This window comes from Amphiprion ocellaris, chromosome 9, assembly GCF_022539595.1.
Source record: "Amphiprion ocellaris isolate individual 3 ecotype Okinawa chromosome 9, ASM2253959v1, whole genome shotgun sequence".
Classification (NCBI taxonomy): Eukaryota; Metazoa; Chordata; class Actinopteri; family Pomacentridae; genus Amphiprion; species Amphiprion ocellaris.
This window is the reverse complement of record NC_072774.1, coordinates 34,370,756-34,387,075: the sequence shown is the minus strand read 5'-3', so window position 1 is coordinate 34,387,075 and position 16,320 is coordinate 34,370,756. Positions and strand designations below refer to the sequence as shown.

At 39.4% G+C, this 16,320-nt stretch overlaps 1 protein-coding gene across 2 annotated transcripts in view; it reads left to right on the top strand.

Moving 5' to 3' along the window:
- The window catches only part of sim1a (SIM bHLH transcription factor 1a), a 36,467-nt gene extending 30,849 nt beyond the window's left edge, over positions 1–5,618 (top strand). For both annotated transcript variants that reach the window (XM_035946540.2, XM_023266527.3), the window contains exons 11-12: positions 587–992; positions 1,879–5,618. In XM_035946540.2, the coding sequence (XP_035802433.1) occupies positions 587–992; positions 1,879–2,582 (1,110 nt within the window). In that variant the 3' untranslated portion in view covers positions 2,583–5,618. The remainder of the gene's footprint in view (positions 1–586; positions 993–1,878) is intronic.
- Positions 5,619–16,320: the final 10,702 nt, after the last annotated feature.

Sequence of the window (16,320 nt, the reverse complement as noted above, 5' to 3'; positions counted from 1 at the left end):
GCTGCAATTTTTGTCGTGTTCATCGTATTCTTCAGGTAATATACCTTTAGTGATAGCAGACATTGAAATGAACAAGAAATTGAAGAATATATATATATATATATATATATATATATATATATATATATATATATATATATATATATATATATATATATATATATATATATATATATATATATACACACATATAATGTGGTCTTACAGATCACCATACTTCAAAAACAGTGTGCAAAAATAGTGAAGCATTTGGGTGTAGTTTCTCCATCTTTAATTTCTCAAGTGTTCAACTATGTTAATGGATCTCATATCCATATCGATGAACTCTCTGGCATTTATGGCATCTCTTATGTCCCTCTATCTTTTCTCCATTTTCAGTTTTTGAAACTGTAGGGTCTGTGTAGTTTTGGGTGTGGTTGAAGATATTGATAGCTCCAGTGACTAGGGATGCAAACAACTATTAGACTGGGATACTCAAAGTTTTTTATGATGTAACTCCAAATGTTCCCACATTATCCTAATGTTTTATTTTAACTGTTTTGTTACTACTTCTTATTCTGTCCTTCACCCCCCTTTCTCACCTCAGTATCCTAGCTTCCAGACAGAGCGATCAGAGTCTGACCAGGACAGTCTGTGGGGCAGTAGCCCCCTCACTGACTCTGCTTCCCCTCAGCTATTGGAGCAGAATGAAGGCCTGGATGCCTCATGTGTCTACAGGCAGTTCACAGATCCTCGCACACTCTGCTACAACCTGTCAGAAGAGCAGCATCACACCACAAGCGACGGCCATGCACACTTTCATGGTCAAGGTCAGAGTTGCGAACGAGGTCGATGTGAGGCGGGGAGATACTTTCTAGGACCCCCTCCACCTGGCATGGATGCATGGTGGGGCAGTGCCCGGTCCATCCTACCACTGAGCAAGAGCTCCTTGGAAACCTACGAAGCATATGACAGCAGCATGCCACACATCACAGCCATCCATAGCTACCACGGTGAGCAATAAGAGTCAATGTATGAGCTGACATCTGCATAGTTTTAAAGTGAACTTGCAGTATTCTGTAGAGACATTTTTACACCTAGATCAAATCCACAGCCCCTAATAGCTTCATTGGTGGTACTTGCTGTACCACTACAGCTGAGAGGTCGTGCTGTCTCAATCCATATCGGTCTATGAAGTAAACACTAACTTAATGCTTTATATGCTGTTGTTGTGTCATGTAACTGGAATTACCAATGAACTCTTTTTTGGATAATGTTCTGTCCAAAAAAGAGTTCAGAGGAACCTATAGAATAGAATAGAATAGAATAGAATAGAATAGAATAGAATAGAATAGAATAGATGATTTTTACTGTCAGCTTCTCCATACATCCAGGACAGACAGAGGAATTGAAAAGACATTTCTCTCACACATTTGTATTTGGGCCGTACATTTAAAGAAAGGATCAATAGTGAGGTGAAGACTGATTGCAGATTATGACATAATGTAACAGATAGTGAATGTATGAGTCTTTAAAGGCAAAAACAGAGGCAGAGTGCTTGTGTAAATGGGTATGTTACAGACCTGGGGCGAGGGTGGGGGGTGAAGAGCAGTGAGCTGAGCACACACCCTTGTGGGGCCCCTTATGCTCAATGTGATTGTCTTGGAGGAGTTGCTGCTGACTGGGACATTTTGTGGCCTCCCTGTTAGAAAATCTAGTACCCAGTTAAAGAGAGAGGTTTTGAGTCCCAAGTATCCAAGTTTCTCTACTATGGGGAATGATTGTGTTAAATGCTGACCTGAAGAGAAGAATACAAGAGCTGGTGCAGCTGCTAATAATAATATTAATTCTTGTTATTGTTTACTCTGCAGTGACTGCTTTGACTTTATCCTCCTGCAGCCCGAAGCCACTGCGATGAAGAGAGTGTGGTCAGCTCTCCAGATGGAGGCTCAGCCAGTGACTCAGGGGATCGGTACCGAGCTGAACACTATTGCTGCAGCCCACAGGAGCCTAGCAAGATTGAGACACTAATCCGAGCCACACAGCAGATGATCAAGGAAGAGGAAAGTAGATTGCAGTTTCGCAAGGGTCCCCAGGAAGCCATGCTGGGGCCAGCCAATGGACTGCCCAAGGGTCCTGGTCCTTGCTTCACTTCAGAGTGTAGTCAAGGGCTCCAACCTTTTCAGACTGTGGTGTGTCGAGGTTTGAATCAGATGATTAATTCTGCTCCTAGCCCCGCACCCCTATCCAGGCTCAGCAGTCCAGATTCTGAGTGTATCCATAAGCCCAAAGACTACCTCCAAACCGACCTTGCCCCCCTTTCTTTGCAATTACCCCACCCTTTTGGCCGGCCAGGTGCATGTTCAGCTTCTCCTACACCAGCCCTCTACCCCTCCCACACCCACCCACGGCCATACCAGGACAAGCATAAAGCATACTCCCTGACTGGCCTCGCTCTGGAACACCTCTATGACCCAGACAGTCTTCGGGGCTACTGCACATCTTCCAGCTCTGGCCCCACCCACTACAATCACCTTCACATCCCGGCAGAGCAGATACCTGGACACAAAGGCACCTCTGTCATTATTAAGAATGGTAGCTAACAGTGATCTGACACAGAGTAAGACGTCAGTCACATGGCCTGTGCTGGTTAGCTCCCATTTCAGCAGTAAGCCATTTTCATTCTGCATCCTCTTAAGTAGCTTTTCCACCATACCAGACAATTCTATTCTAAATCTAATTAGTTGTTTCATAATAGGTGCCAAAATTCAATTTCGGGTGATGCTAAAACTTTAATATTGAAGAAGTCTGCTAAAGAACATGTTAACCAGTGTGTGTGTTTATGGGTGATATGTGAATATTCTCAAGAGGGAACAACAAGCTTACATTAAGACATTGCCAGCAATTCTGATAGATAATGTTTAATTGCAGCTCACTTGCTTTGATGAGTGTATTTGTTTTTTTGGCCCAAAATTGAGTCCAAAATTTTTCAAATGTTCAGAACAAACCCTTGCATAGATTCTTTTTTTTTTCTTAAAAAACGAGACCTTAATATGATATAATTTCACCTAAACTCTACTAGTTAGACCTCTTCCAAAATGTGGTTGACCCAAACAGACCCACACCGAAAGAGAAAACTTTGGCTCCCGGCAGCATGATGTCCAGTCAATGAACAGCCATGAACCAAAACAGCACCATGACTGGCTGTTTTAGCCTGGTCGGACCCACTTGGGTATCGGCCATATTTACACACAGACATAAAACCATGACCATATTACAGTACAATTGGCTAAAACAGAATTTGGATCACAGACTGAATTGGTCTCAGGTGGCCTAAAAGCATTAATGCTCACTTCCATTATATTCATTATGTTTTGGGGCTTGTAGTGGAGCAGAGACATGACAAGGTAGTGAGCAACAGCATTCACAAACAAGGCATGCACAGCTAGAAATAGAAGAGAAAGAAGCATGTTCTGGAGCATTAGAAACAAACAAACAAACAAAAAACCATCAAACTGTCAGCAAATTCCTCAACTGACATAACAGAATATTCTTCCATGTCCTCTACAACAACACTGATCTCATGCCCCTATCTGAAGGATGAGAACATTTTACAAATTACTGCTAAATGTTTTATGATGTGATTAGTTTTGATTGATTGATTTTGGTCTTGGTTTTTGAAAAAAACAAAAAAACAAAACTTAGACACAGGAAACAATCACCGGTCTCCCAATTTAAAGTTCAATGTTTTGTTGGGGCCCTGTGATGTACTAGCGACCTGCCCAAGGTGTCCCCCAGCCTTCGCCCTGAGTCAGCTGGGATAGGCTCCAGCCCCCCACAACCCTACAGATGATAAAACAGTGTATAGATGGATGGATAGGCAGACGGGCGGATGGACGGATGGACGGATGGAAGGAATGATGGATGGACGGATGGATGTTCTGCTGACCAAACTGTCTACCCCAACCTCCCCCTTGAATAGAGTTTACCTTTATAACATTACATCTCTTTCTTCTTTCCTTAAAGCAGCAAGAGGTTGTGCCATATGAACACAGACATGTATTTTTGAGGTTTTTGCTGGAATGACTGATGCTGTCATCCTTTGTAGGAGAGTCTGCAAAATGTATATAAAAAGGTGAATGGAAACCATTTTAAGATGTGACATCAGCACTAAACGAGCAGCACTTCTACATGACTAATAGGGAATGTGTGCTGTGTTTAGACCGTTGTGAGAGAGGGTAGTTTTACCCTGCTGATGATCTGTTGTTACAATAGAAATCCTGCTCAGTACGAGAGGAACTGCAAGTTCAGACATTTGGTGTATGTGCTTGAATGAGGAGCCAATGGTGCATGCTACCATTTGTGGGATTCAGAATCCTACCTAGATGTGACGATTTGTCCACAGAAAATGGTATAGCAAAACTGAACAGTACAGTTCAGTTTTCTTCCAATGTTTCATCACAGGCTGAGCTTTAATAGGTTTGATTTTTTTAAACAGTAAAGTGTAGGCCACACCTAAATGGAAAAAGTAACAGTTTTTGGTCAAAATTGATCAGTATCATGAAAAAAAGGAAAATGAGGCTGGTTAGAAAATGGCTGTAATTTTTTTTTCGTGTAATGTCTGTTCCTGCCTTTGGCATTCATGTTGTCCAATGGTTCTATTACCTTTGGTTTTACTGAGCTGTATAGCCTTTTTGCACTATAGGAGATAAAGTTAATGTGAAGATGTCTCTTTTTCAAGTCCTTGAAGGAGACATGACAGATTTGGGTGTGGGGCACTTTGCAGTGATGCAGATGAAACTTACAGTACAGGTTTGTCCTGATAAAAATGTTATTTTAAACTTCACAGGCTAATATGCACAACTGTCCTGTACATATCTTTTTTTTCTAAGTTTTGGTAACTTGAAGGAAATACTAAAGAAAGCGGTAGATACATTGATGGCTGTCATGGGTACACGATTGTCTGGTGAGAACCATAATACTGAATGCATTGCTGGACATATAATAATGGGTTACAAAGGACTGTGGGGGAGGGAATATATTTGATTGGCAACATAATAAAATGAGCAGATGTATTTTCTACTGCAATTTTGCAAATGCTCAAGTATGATCCAGGGAACTCATAGAGCATAGAAAATTTTGTATGGTTTCCATTGCGATATTTCCAGTAATCGTGAGTGACTACATGAAGACTGACACTTGAGACCATATGCAATTTGTTGGGATGCCAGGTCAGGTAGCTTCACTGCATCAAATACTATGACGGATCGCTGAAGCAACTGATTATTGTTATGTGGGCATGTTTGTACAACAAGATTCAAGCTTTCTCTTGGATTTTCTTCTTTGTATCCTCCTCAGTCCTTAGATGAACCTATATTTATATTGGAAGTTTGGATTATTTTGGTTTTCATTTTGTGAAAGCCTTAAATGTGCTCAGTTTCTTGAAGTTATTTATGGTGTACGATAAATATTCTCAGAAAACAAAATGCTGCCACATTTAAGCACATGGGCAAAAACTGTATTTATTGACTAAATGTTTCTTTATAAGTTTGAAATATAGCTACAATCACATCTAGTCTAACTGCTTATAAATTGAGTGTGTTTTTGACTGAAGCAAAGTGGAAAATAAAATCATTTTGCAGAAATGGATCGTGTTTTTTTTTCCATCTGCTGTTTTTAGTAGAACATTTAATCAAGCCACAGATGAATTCCAACTGAATGAAAGCATTATTTCACTTGTCATACTGACATGCTGTAGAAAGATAAGATAGATAAGATAAAGTTCTTTATTTCTCCCCACTCCAGGGGAAATTTACATTGTTACAGCAGCTTTATTTACAATATATACAAGGGTGGCAAAATTTTTTAACAGAAAAAATAAAAATAAAAATAAAGTTTAAAAGTGCAGAGATGTGCAGTGCAAGAATGTCAGTGCAATGCCCTAAAGTTATATATATGAAGGTTGTAGTTTATGTTGAAATAGTGTTCGATTTCCTTTCTGCTCGATTTCGTGCCCATGTCAGACGTGTGGGGAGTGATGTCACGTAGCAACATGATAGTGTAATGGGTGACTGAAGTCAACAGTCGGCAGAGAAGCCTCCATTAGATGTTTTTTTGTGCATGAATGAAAGAGTATTTTCTAAGGAATGTGTGTGATGTAATTAATGTTGTTGTCATGTTTATATTCAGTCCGTGTATATTTTGGTAATTGGATTTTCCGTTGTGAAACGGGTATTGAAAAACAAAAAACGAGCGGTTATTTGATTTTCGTTTTAAAATACAAAAATTAAAATTGAAATACAAGGCGTTTTTCCTTTTCATGATCAAAAAGAGATATACAAAATTTTAAAAATGTTTGATTTTCATTTTATATTTAGAATAACCAAAAAATAAAATCAGTAAGAGACAGAAACGGAAAAAGGTCAGTTTTTTCATTTTCTGAGACCGGATGTGGTCACCAGCAAATGTGGAGCCAAACAGAGTACGGTGCTGCAGCTGTACAAACGACCAATATGGATCAGTGCGTCATGTTTTGCAACAAGCGAGTGTGTCTTAGGGAAGAAGCATAGACTGTATCATAAAGATGGACATAGGGCCTGGCTTCAAAAAGGAAGCCAACACGGAAGTGTCAAAAACTTGCAATATCACACCGTCCGCCAGGGCCTGGCTCCAAAGACCCCAGTTTTACATGGGAAAAACTAAAATTCGATAGACTGCTTTTCTATAGCTCAGGATTTTTTTTTGTTAGTTTTCATGGTCAAAATGAGAGATCAGGTAGCTGATCTTAAAATACATCAATATTGAATTTTGTATAGAGCGATAAAGTTTTGCAAAGCCAGGGGGCGGGGTTACTTGATTGACAGTCTGGTCTGAAATGATTGACAAGTCCTCTGGAAGAGGCAGCCAAGACTGTGTTCTCCTCGTTTGGATTAATTCTGGTATAATAGCTGTTGGTTTATTTATCGATGGTGCAGCAGAACCTTTTCCACAGACAGTTTTTCTGCACGTTGGCTTGTTGGCTAGTTGGCTAGTTTTCTATCTTCGGCTGATTCTACCAGCAGACACTGAACAGACTCTGATAGTTTGGTAATTTAATGTTTATTTTCTTATCAGTGCCGTTTTTAATGCACTTTATATGCAACTTTGGTGTCAGGTATAATGTGTGCCATACACTCCAGATGTTGGTGGAGTTTATTTCTGTGTGTATTGACCAGAGAAGAGAGTTAGCATCCAGTAAATATTAGCTTTAATGTGAATTAGCGATGCTAACTGAGCTAGCTGCTCAGTTGTAGCCTGATTAAAGCTAATGTAGCATTAAGCTAACGATGTTTGTGTTGTGTGTCGTGTAAACAGCTGAAGTGTGTTGTGTTAGTGTAATGTGGTACATTTAGTTAAAAAAACTGTCAATGGAGACGCTGGTTCACATTAATGTAATGTTTAGAAAACCTAAATGTGATTAAAACAGTATGGTTAAGGTTCTGTGTTGTCAGTAGTCCTGAATATCTGCTGTCTCTGAAGTTAAACTGGAGAAAACAGTAAATCTGCTCTCTAGTCGTTAATGTTGTTTAATGACTGATTCACATGTTGTAGTACATCTTAGTGCAGATTAGAAAAATAACCTCCCAGAATATGAAAGTAATGATGAACACTACAATTCTAAAAAAAAAAAAAACTGAGTTGCTGCATCCTTGTCAATGAGGCACCTACTCTTCCCAGATGAGCCAGGAAGTTAGGCACTGATGGAATGACACCAGGTCTAAGCCGGGAAATCTGCCCAGCCCTGTCAAACTCATCACGTTTAAAATGATCACTGCAGATCATCGACCAAATCAATGTCAATATGTAAATGAGAATCGCTCCCCTAAACTCCCTCAACTCTGGTGCGGATTCTTTTTTTTCTTTCCCCCCCATCAAACGTGTTTTATGGGGGGGAAAGCAAACCCCTCTCTCCTCCGAACTACTTCCCATTTCCTCCCCAGCCCATAGTCTTTGGGAAACCCACATGGAGTAAGAAAAGCAGACAGAGAAGTAAATAAGTCTGTACACAATATATTTAAAAAGAAATCATGTTAATAAATTAAGTACAAAGAACTGAATTAGACAGTGCACTGGAGACCAAAGCTATTTAATTTGATAAGTATAACCTTGTTTAGTAACATTTCAATTATTTGAGAGCAGTCCTAAAGAACTGCCTGTAATCCCAATCATAAAATCGGTTTGGAGGAAGAACATAGATGGTAATCTGGATATATATGAATTAGGCTTTATAACTACTATTGGTAGTATTGGTGGTAGTAATAGCAATGTGACTACTATTAGTAGTAGTGGTAGTACACTAACTACTGATGCTGATACTGGCGCTGCTACTGCAACTTGTAATACTATTACAAATGCTGATACTACTTCTACGACTCCAACAGCTATTTATACTACTACTGCTGCTTGTACTTTTAGTATTACTACTACTGCTTGTACAAATATACTACAGCTACTATTAATCGTCTGGTATTTGGTTGTCAAGCTGCTAGCTCACGTTAGTGTTTTGCTAGTGGTTAACTAGTTAGCTCTCATAGACTGGAAGCTCTCAACAAAATTTAATAATGAAAAAAGAGCCAAAAACTATTCTTACCGATGAAAAGTCATTCCAGATTTCCTTGTATGCAGCACAGTGAGATGGCATACTTATTGTTTCCATTTTCCTGCCAGCTACATTAACGGAATGCACTGAAACTTTGCCCCCACTAGCTTAGCCTCACCGTAGGGCACGCAGCTCAAAGGGGCGTGTCTATGGAAGCAAATCAGACTCATCAGATTCTGAATTTTAAAAGCTGCTGAATGTCTTACTTTGAATTTTTTTGCATCAAAATTACATATATGAATTTTTTATGCCTGAATTTAACTAATCAAAATTCTAAAAACCAGTTAAAAATTCAATGTCTTCAAAATTTGCCGTAAAAAAAAAAATTCTATGTGTTCAAAATTCACCATCAAAAAATTCAATGTTCAAAATTTGCTGTCAAAAAATTCGCTGTTCACATCCGGGGGACTCAGGCGTAAACAATCGATCTTGGCCAAAATCGAACCAACGCCCAGCCAATCAGGTGACACTCCTCCGGTCATGTGATGCGGACGGTTGACCTCACAAGCCGGGGTCAACCACGGCTACCAGTGTGAACGGCTGCGCTTCAGTGAGTGTATTAATCCTTCTTTTCCTGTATGTGGTTTGTTTTTGTGAGAGTCAGTAAGCTGTAATGCATGCCGTTAGCCGCGCTAGCACAGTGTTAGCCGCACTAATACAGCGCTAGCCGTGCTAATACAGCGTTAGCTGCACTAATACAGTGCTAGCACAGTGTTAGCCGCCCTAATACAGCGCTAGCCACGTTAATACAGCATTAGCCACGCTAATACAGCATTAGCCGTGCTAGCCACGTTAAATCATTTATTAACATAAAAATGCATTTTAAGTTTTTTTAATCGAACTTTATTGAACAAATTTATACACAAAGGCACAAAGTCATTTCAAAAAGACATTTTCCAGCAATGGAGCAGGTTGAACATCCTCAGATGGTATTACATTAGGTATTATACACATTATATACATTAACACATTATACACACAGGTTTCCCCCAGTATGACTGGATTATTGAGAGTCGATGCTGTCCTAACTTCCAAATAGTGCCGTGGAAAGTAGGAGTGCAGAGGCCTAGGTGAATGATGAACAGATTCTTCTGCCATGAACTCTGCTGACCTGAATTCAACCCCCAGTTTAAAGCAGTGTGATCATTTCCAGCATTAAAAAAAAATACCAATGATCCAAACCAATTTAATTAACATTTAATCCTAAACTCAAAAAAGTTTAATTCTAAAGGCTCAGTGAAATTAAAAATAAGTTCTATATTATTGCTCACTTATATCTGTTAAAAATATGACCTCATAACTGATGAGCAACTGACAACTGACGTGCAGCTATTGAGCCTCACAGAACTAACAAGAACAGCACTCAGAGAGCACAATACTCCGCCAAGGCTGCTCAGTCGTTGTATGATTTCCAACGGAAGAAATCTTGACTTTGTCCCGTGTGTAATTTCTGACCTTTCCTGAAAATTTCATCCATATCTGCTAGTCTGTTTTGAGTAATTTTGTGAACGGACAGACAGACTAACAGACGGACAAACCAACAATGATCGTCACATAACTCCATTGTGGCGGAGTAGTAATTGTGCTTTAATTACCAAATGATATTTGCTGTTTTTTTTATCCTGTCAAATAAAGTGATGACTTAGAGAAGTTACCATTAGTTAACTGTTATTTCAGGATTGATTAAAGAAAATACTGAATAATTATTGTCTATGTGCTTAGAGTAAGTCATCCTTTTTAAAGTATATCACCCGTGTATATAACTACCTTCAGAAAATAAATGTAACTAAAACAGTAAAGGTTTGTGTAATTAATAGTCAAATCTATATCTTGACACAAAGTCCACCTAACTTCCACAAAAGATTTGGGTATATGCTACAGCGCAGAAATCAAGAAGAGAGAATGCAAAAGATCAAGGAAGATGTAAGTGAACGCTGGCTAACACATATCAGAATCATGAAAAATCCTCACAACTATCATCATCATACAAGGAGATGCTCTGTCTCGGCTGCTGTTCTGAATCCTCTCAGTCAGATCATTTCTGATCATCTAGCCAAAGTGGCAAAATTACAGATGCAGTAACCATCTCCTGTACACAGATGATGACACTAACCTTTGAGCCAGGAGCAAGTGACTCCCTTGCTCTTGCCGCAACAAGACGAAATGGATATCAATGAAGACACAAAAGACAGATACCACTGAAGACACAAAAACTTATAATGCAGTCTCAGTATGCTGAATAATGCTGAATATGAGCAACAAAAAGATTGAAGACAAGAATGAGTGCATGTCAGTCATAATCTAGGAAAAATGTGGGAAACATTACTAAAAAGTGTTGAGCTAGGATCTTGTGGGATCTGAAGTTCCAGACTTACAAGCAGGTGCTGGTGAAAAGCAACCTAGTTGTGGTTGACAAGCAGAAGTGGGCAGTTGTGGTAGATGTGGCAATTAATATAAACCCTTTAAAAAGCCTGCTGCAATTGTGTTTTGCCTGGAACAAGTCAACTGGCAACTTGCAGCTTTTGTCTCTGGAGGTAATAAGCGCAACATGAAGAGCAAACAGAAGCTATAGATTTCAGTGGTTCCCCCACATGCAGAAACACAAATTCAGGTTTCTAATCATATACTATTAACCACTCTGCTATGGAGCAACTATGTTCTAGTTGATCCCAGACAGGTGAGTCTCCTGCTCCTTGTTAAAAGATTGTAATACATACGCATATATACAGTACTATTCTGTTTACCTCTTGTCATTATACACAAAATAAACACAATACAAATAATGCACAGGCAGTGTATTCAAAAGTTTTTTCACTAATTCATCGAGACATTTCAAAATGAGAACTAAATCAATGATCTGTTTTGGTCATCGGTCTGAGCTTCATGATCCTTTATTTTGCGAAACATTGAGCTCATAAATCAGAATCGAATCAGCTTTAATGGCCAAGTACGTACACAGCATACAAGGAATTTGGTTTCGGCTGTTGGTGTAGGAAGCGAATGATAAAAATAAAGAAACTATAGAAAGAAGAACAGGGAGAAAAAAATATTAGTAATAAAATAAAATATAACACAATATATACAGAAATTTACAAGCTAGAAAGGAATATATAAACACAGTAGTGCAAATGATAATTGCTATAAACACAGCAGTACAAACGATAATTGCATGATGCAGTGCAGAGAATACTGTACATGGTGCAAAAAGTACTGTACATTGGAATACTGACTAGCATTCCACCACAGTTTATGTCCAGTGGGGTCTCTGATGATGATGAAAGACAAATATAGGAACCTGTGTCAAATTCTAAAATCACGAACAAATTATTCTGCTGAAGATAAAAAGCCAACTTATTTGGACTGACCAGAAAGTTGCATGTGTTCAATGTGATAAAAATGTTGATGGAGACTAAGCCAGTTGGTGGGACTGCAACGGCAGATCTGAAGCATCCAGTTCTGGGACCAGGGACACTTGGAGAAAGGACACAGGGAGACTGTCAGGCTGGCTGCTGCCAGGCCTAGTTAGTGCCCTCCCCTCTCCTTTCTCTTTCCTTTTTGGGCAGCCCAGCAGCACAGAGGAGGCAACAGGTGTTCCCCATCTGCCACAATTAGCCAGCTCATGAACAGGGGGAATGCAACCAATCAGGCTTCATCTAGTCCACAATATAACCAGACACGACCCAGCTCTCAGTGCCGGATCGTAAAAAAAAAAAACAAAAAAACACAGTCCTTCTGGACCCACCTGTTCCTGCCGTTTTTGCCGTCAGCACTGGACCCTGGTTATCACCTCAGAGACAAGGAAACACTCACCTGAGCCGACTCCCTCTTTCTGGCGTCCTTTCCCACTCACCTGTTGCTGCTTCAAGCCATCCACCATCTGGCCCGAAGCACACTGCTCCAAACCTTGGCTGCTGCTGTGGTGGACCTGTTCTGAGCGTTCCCAGTATAATTCGTGAATTGTAGTCCAGTCATCGTTATAGCTCTGGTTAAAGAAGCACCGTATTTTGAGAAGACTTCTGTTGTAGTTACCTCTCGCTATCCTTGTAAAGATAGCCTCGTGTTAGTTTAGTATTCTTGAGATTGACCTTTCTCGCCTAGGTGTTACCTACCGCGAGTTAGTGATTATTTTGTCTTGTTACAGTTCCGCCCGGCCCCCAGGAGCCGCTGTTAGATCCAGAGCCTTTTGCTCTCTATTTCCGTTTCCTGTGTTAATCCTAATTTCCGCTTGTAGTCCACGAAACCGTGAAAATAAATCTGTGTTGCATTCAAGGACCGTCTGTTCATTTCCTGCACCTGAGCCACTCTGAACCCCCGTAACAGAGACACAAAGTGAATGCAATGCAGTAACGGTATATGTAATAAATACATAAGTAAATAGAGAAGGGCATGATGAGCATCTGACTGTCCATCTTGTTGCACTCTTGAAAGAAATACGGCCCTCCTTAATTTTTAAGTCACACTGCATCAGAGTACTTGGAAAAAAAATGTAAAATATACTACAAACTATTAAACTAACAACATTATACATCTGTTTTTTGCAGTGATATCAGTTTTATACATTACATGAAAATATCAGTAAATTAATTGTACATTTGTTTCAAGTAGCTTAACTTCTAAAAATGGACAAATACTGAAAATATACAGAGTGAAGAACAAAAGCAGAAGAAAATCACATACCCCTTGTACAATAAAACATTTCTGTACTTTCTGATTAAACAAAACCATTCATATTTTGGAATATAGACAAATTCAATTTAAAGAAACATTTTAATATATAGTCATGAACAGAACAGCAAATGCACCAAAAATTATTAGACCACCCTTGTTTTCTTCAATTTTTTGTACATTTTAATGCCTGGTACAACTAAACGTATATTTGTTTGGACAAACATAATGATCACAACAAAAATAGCTCATAAGAGTTTTTAATTTAAGAACTGAAAGTTTCCATTTTCCATGGTTTTCTTGATAATAACCAAAATCACTTAAGTTCTTACATCAATAGCTATTGCACTGTACTGCCAAAAAACAGTGCATTCCATCTTTTCTTTTCTGTCCGTTTAGTCACATGATATACACAGGAGTTAGTACCTGATTGCATAACTATTGTTTTTGATGACTGCAGCCATGTGTCTTGACATGCTCTCCACCAGCTTCTGCCATTGTTCTGCTGTCACAGCAGCCCATCTTGTTGCACAAATTCAAACAAATTTGCTTTGTTTTTGGGCTTGTGGTTCTGCATTTTGCGTTTGATGATTTTCCACAGATTTTCGATTGGATTTAGATCTGGTGACTGAGCAGGTCAAGGCATTGTCCCAATGTTCTGGTTCTCCATCCAGGCTATAACTGACCTTGCCATGCGACAAGGGGCATTGTCTTGTTGGAAAATCCAGCCATTGGAGGCAGGAAAAGCTTTTCCAGTTGATGGAAGAAGACTGTTTTCAAGAGTAGCCCTGTACATGACCTACCTGGTTCATTTGCCCTTCACACAATTACATTTGCCCTGTTCCACCCATGCTAAAACAACCCCAGATCATCATTGATCGACCGCCATGTTTTCCTGTAGGAGCAAGACAGTCTGGTTTTTATGTTTCTCCAGGCTTCCTCCTAACCAGTAAATTGGCTGGAGTGGGCATGAACTGAAAATTGGATTCATCCCTGAAGAGAACCTTAGCCCAATCATCAACAGTCCAATACTTGTGATCCTCAACAAAGAGTAACCAGGCTTTCCTCTGCCTTTCATTGATAAAGGGCTTCTTCCGTGCCCTGTGTGATTTCAGACCAGCTTCAAGAAGTTGGTTTCCAACTGTCCTTGTTTCTTGGCAGTGCCCACTCATTTTTCAGGTCCCTGAAGGTCTCACGATGATTCCTGATGCAGTAACGGATGAGTGCACGGTCACCTGGTGAGGTAGAAAGACATTTCCTGCCATGACCAGCTAGCAATTTGGCAGTACTATATTTGGCTTGTTTTTTCTTGATGTCTTTTAGATCTTCAATTTTTTCACTACCTGTCTGTCACTCGTAACAATTTCCAGCAGTGTCAAGGTGGCTGCCTTTGTGACTTCACATAATTCTTTTGTTTTAGGCATTATGTGAGAGCTGACAATTTCTGAGTTGTGCTATGGCTTGAATGTAAGCAGGAAACCACTCTAGGTCTTTGCATGTGCAGTGCTGCTCATGACATGAAATGGCCTCTTATATACCCTGGAAATACAATTAAGGTTAAGCATATCAAATAGGGCACAAAGTATTATGTAATCAGCTGCAATTTTTGTTTTTTTTTTCCATGACTGTATGTTATATTACACAGTCATCTATACTGTCTTGTAAAACGGCAGGGTGTAGTGGTGGTTAGTACTGTTGCGTCACAGCAAGAGGGCTCTGGGTTTGAACCTCCTGGTTGGCTGGGCCTTTTTGTGTGGTGCTTGCATGTTTCCCCTGTGCCTACATGGGGTTTTCTCTGGGTGCTCTGCTTTTCTCCCACAGTTTAAAAGGTTAATTGGTCATTTTAAATTGGCCGTAGATGTAGATGTGAGTGTTCATGGTTGTCTGTCTGTTTGCTCTGTGCTGGTGACCTGTCCAGGGCATACCCCTCCTTTAGGTCAGCTTTAGCTGGTATAGGCTCTACATGACAGATGGGTGTAGACAGTGGAATGAAGACAGAGATTAGTAAACACACAATACAGGATACACGGAAAGGCCACATGTCTGAGCAGTCAGATGCTGTGAATATTGCTTTGCCATTCTTTTAGTCTTTAGCTCTTTGTGTGTGTCTACCTGGAGCTCATGTGTGGAAAGGACAGCATGTCTGTGGTATTGATCCCTGGAAAGCAGACAACAGACTTCACTGTTAGTTTTTGGGATTATCTTGATTCTCGTTCCACACAAGGTATTCCCATCCCATTTGAGATGCATGGCCATATGCTCATATGTCACAAAATGTCACTGCAATCAGCACAGTAGATCTTGAAATGGCTGCTGAAGAAAAAAGGTTAAACAACACAAATATAGCAATGTTGACCAGACTGCGATGCCACAAAGAATGCAAAGCACATGCTGTATTTGCAGGTACAGTAAATCTGAATGACCGTTAAGCTGTAAAGATGTGCCTTTAATGCAGAAATACAAAATAATGGTGTGATTTTAATGAGTTGTCTGACAATAAAAAATATAGATTGTCAGATTTGACTAAAATCAAATAGTAGTAGAATTATCAACATCATTGTTTGTGTCCTGGATTTGTTTTTCAAGCTTTTTTAAAAAAACTTTGGTAATATGCATTTCACTACATTTATAGCTTGACGATAGCTTTACACAAGCAGACAGATTACACACCAAACACTGTTGAATAAGCCTCTAGATACACACAATATTTAAAACCTTTTCATCTTTAGTATCATTTGATACATTGCTGAATGTTTGATTGTAATACCCTAGGGGAAATAATCAAGTACTTATTTTTTTTATTATTATTGTTATTATTCAGTCATAATATTATTTTTTGTTTATACATTAAACTGAAATTTGCAGACGTGGACCAAAAAAATGTCCCAGGTGAAAAGTTGGTCAAAAAAAGAGACACAACATAATCATTTGTTTTTTTTAAACTGTCAGTGAAGCAGAGGCACATAAAGACAAACTAAAGTCACTGGCCTCAGTCCATGGCACCAGGCTAAAAACCTAAGTATCATCATGGATTCAAA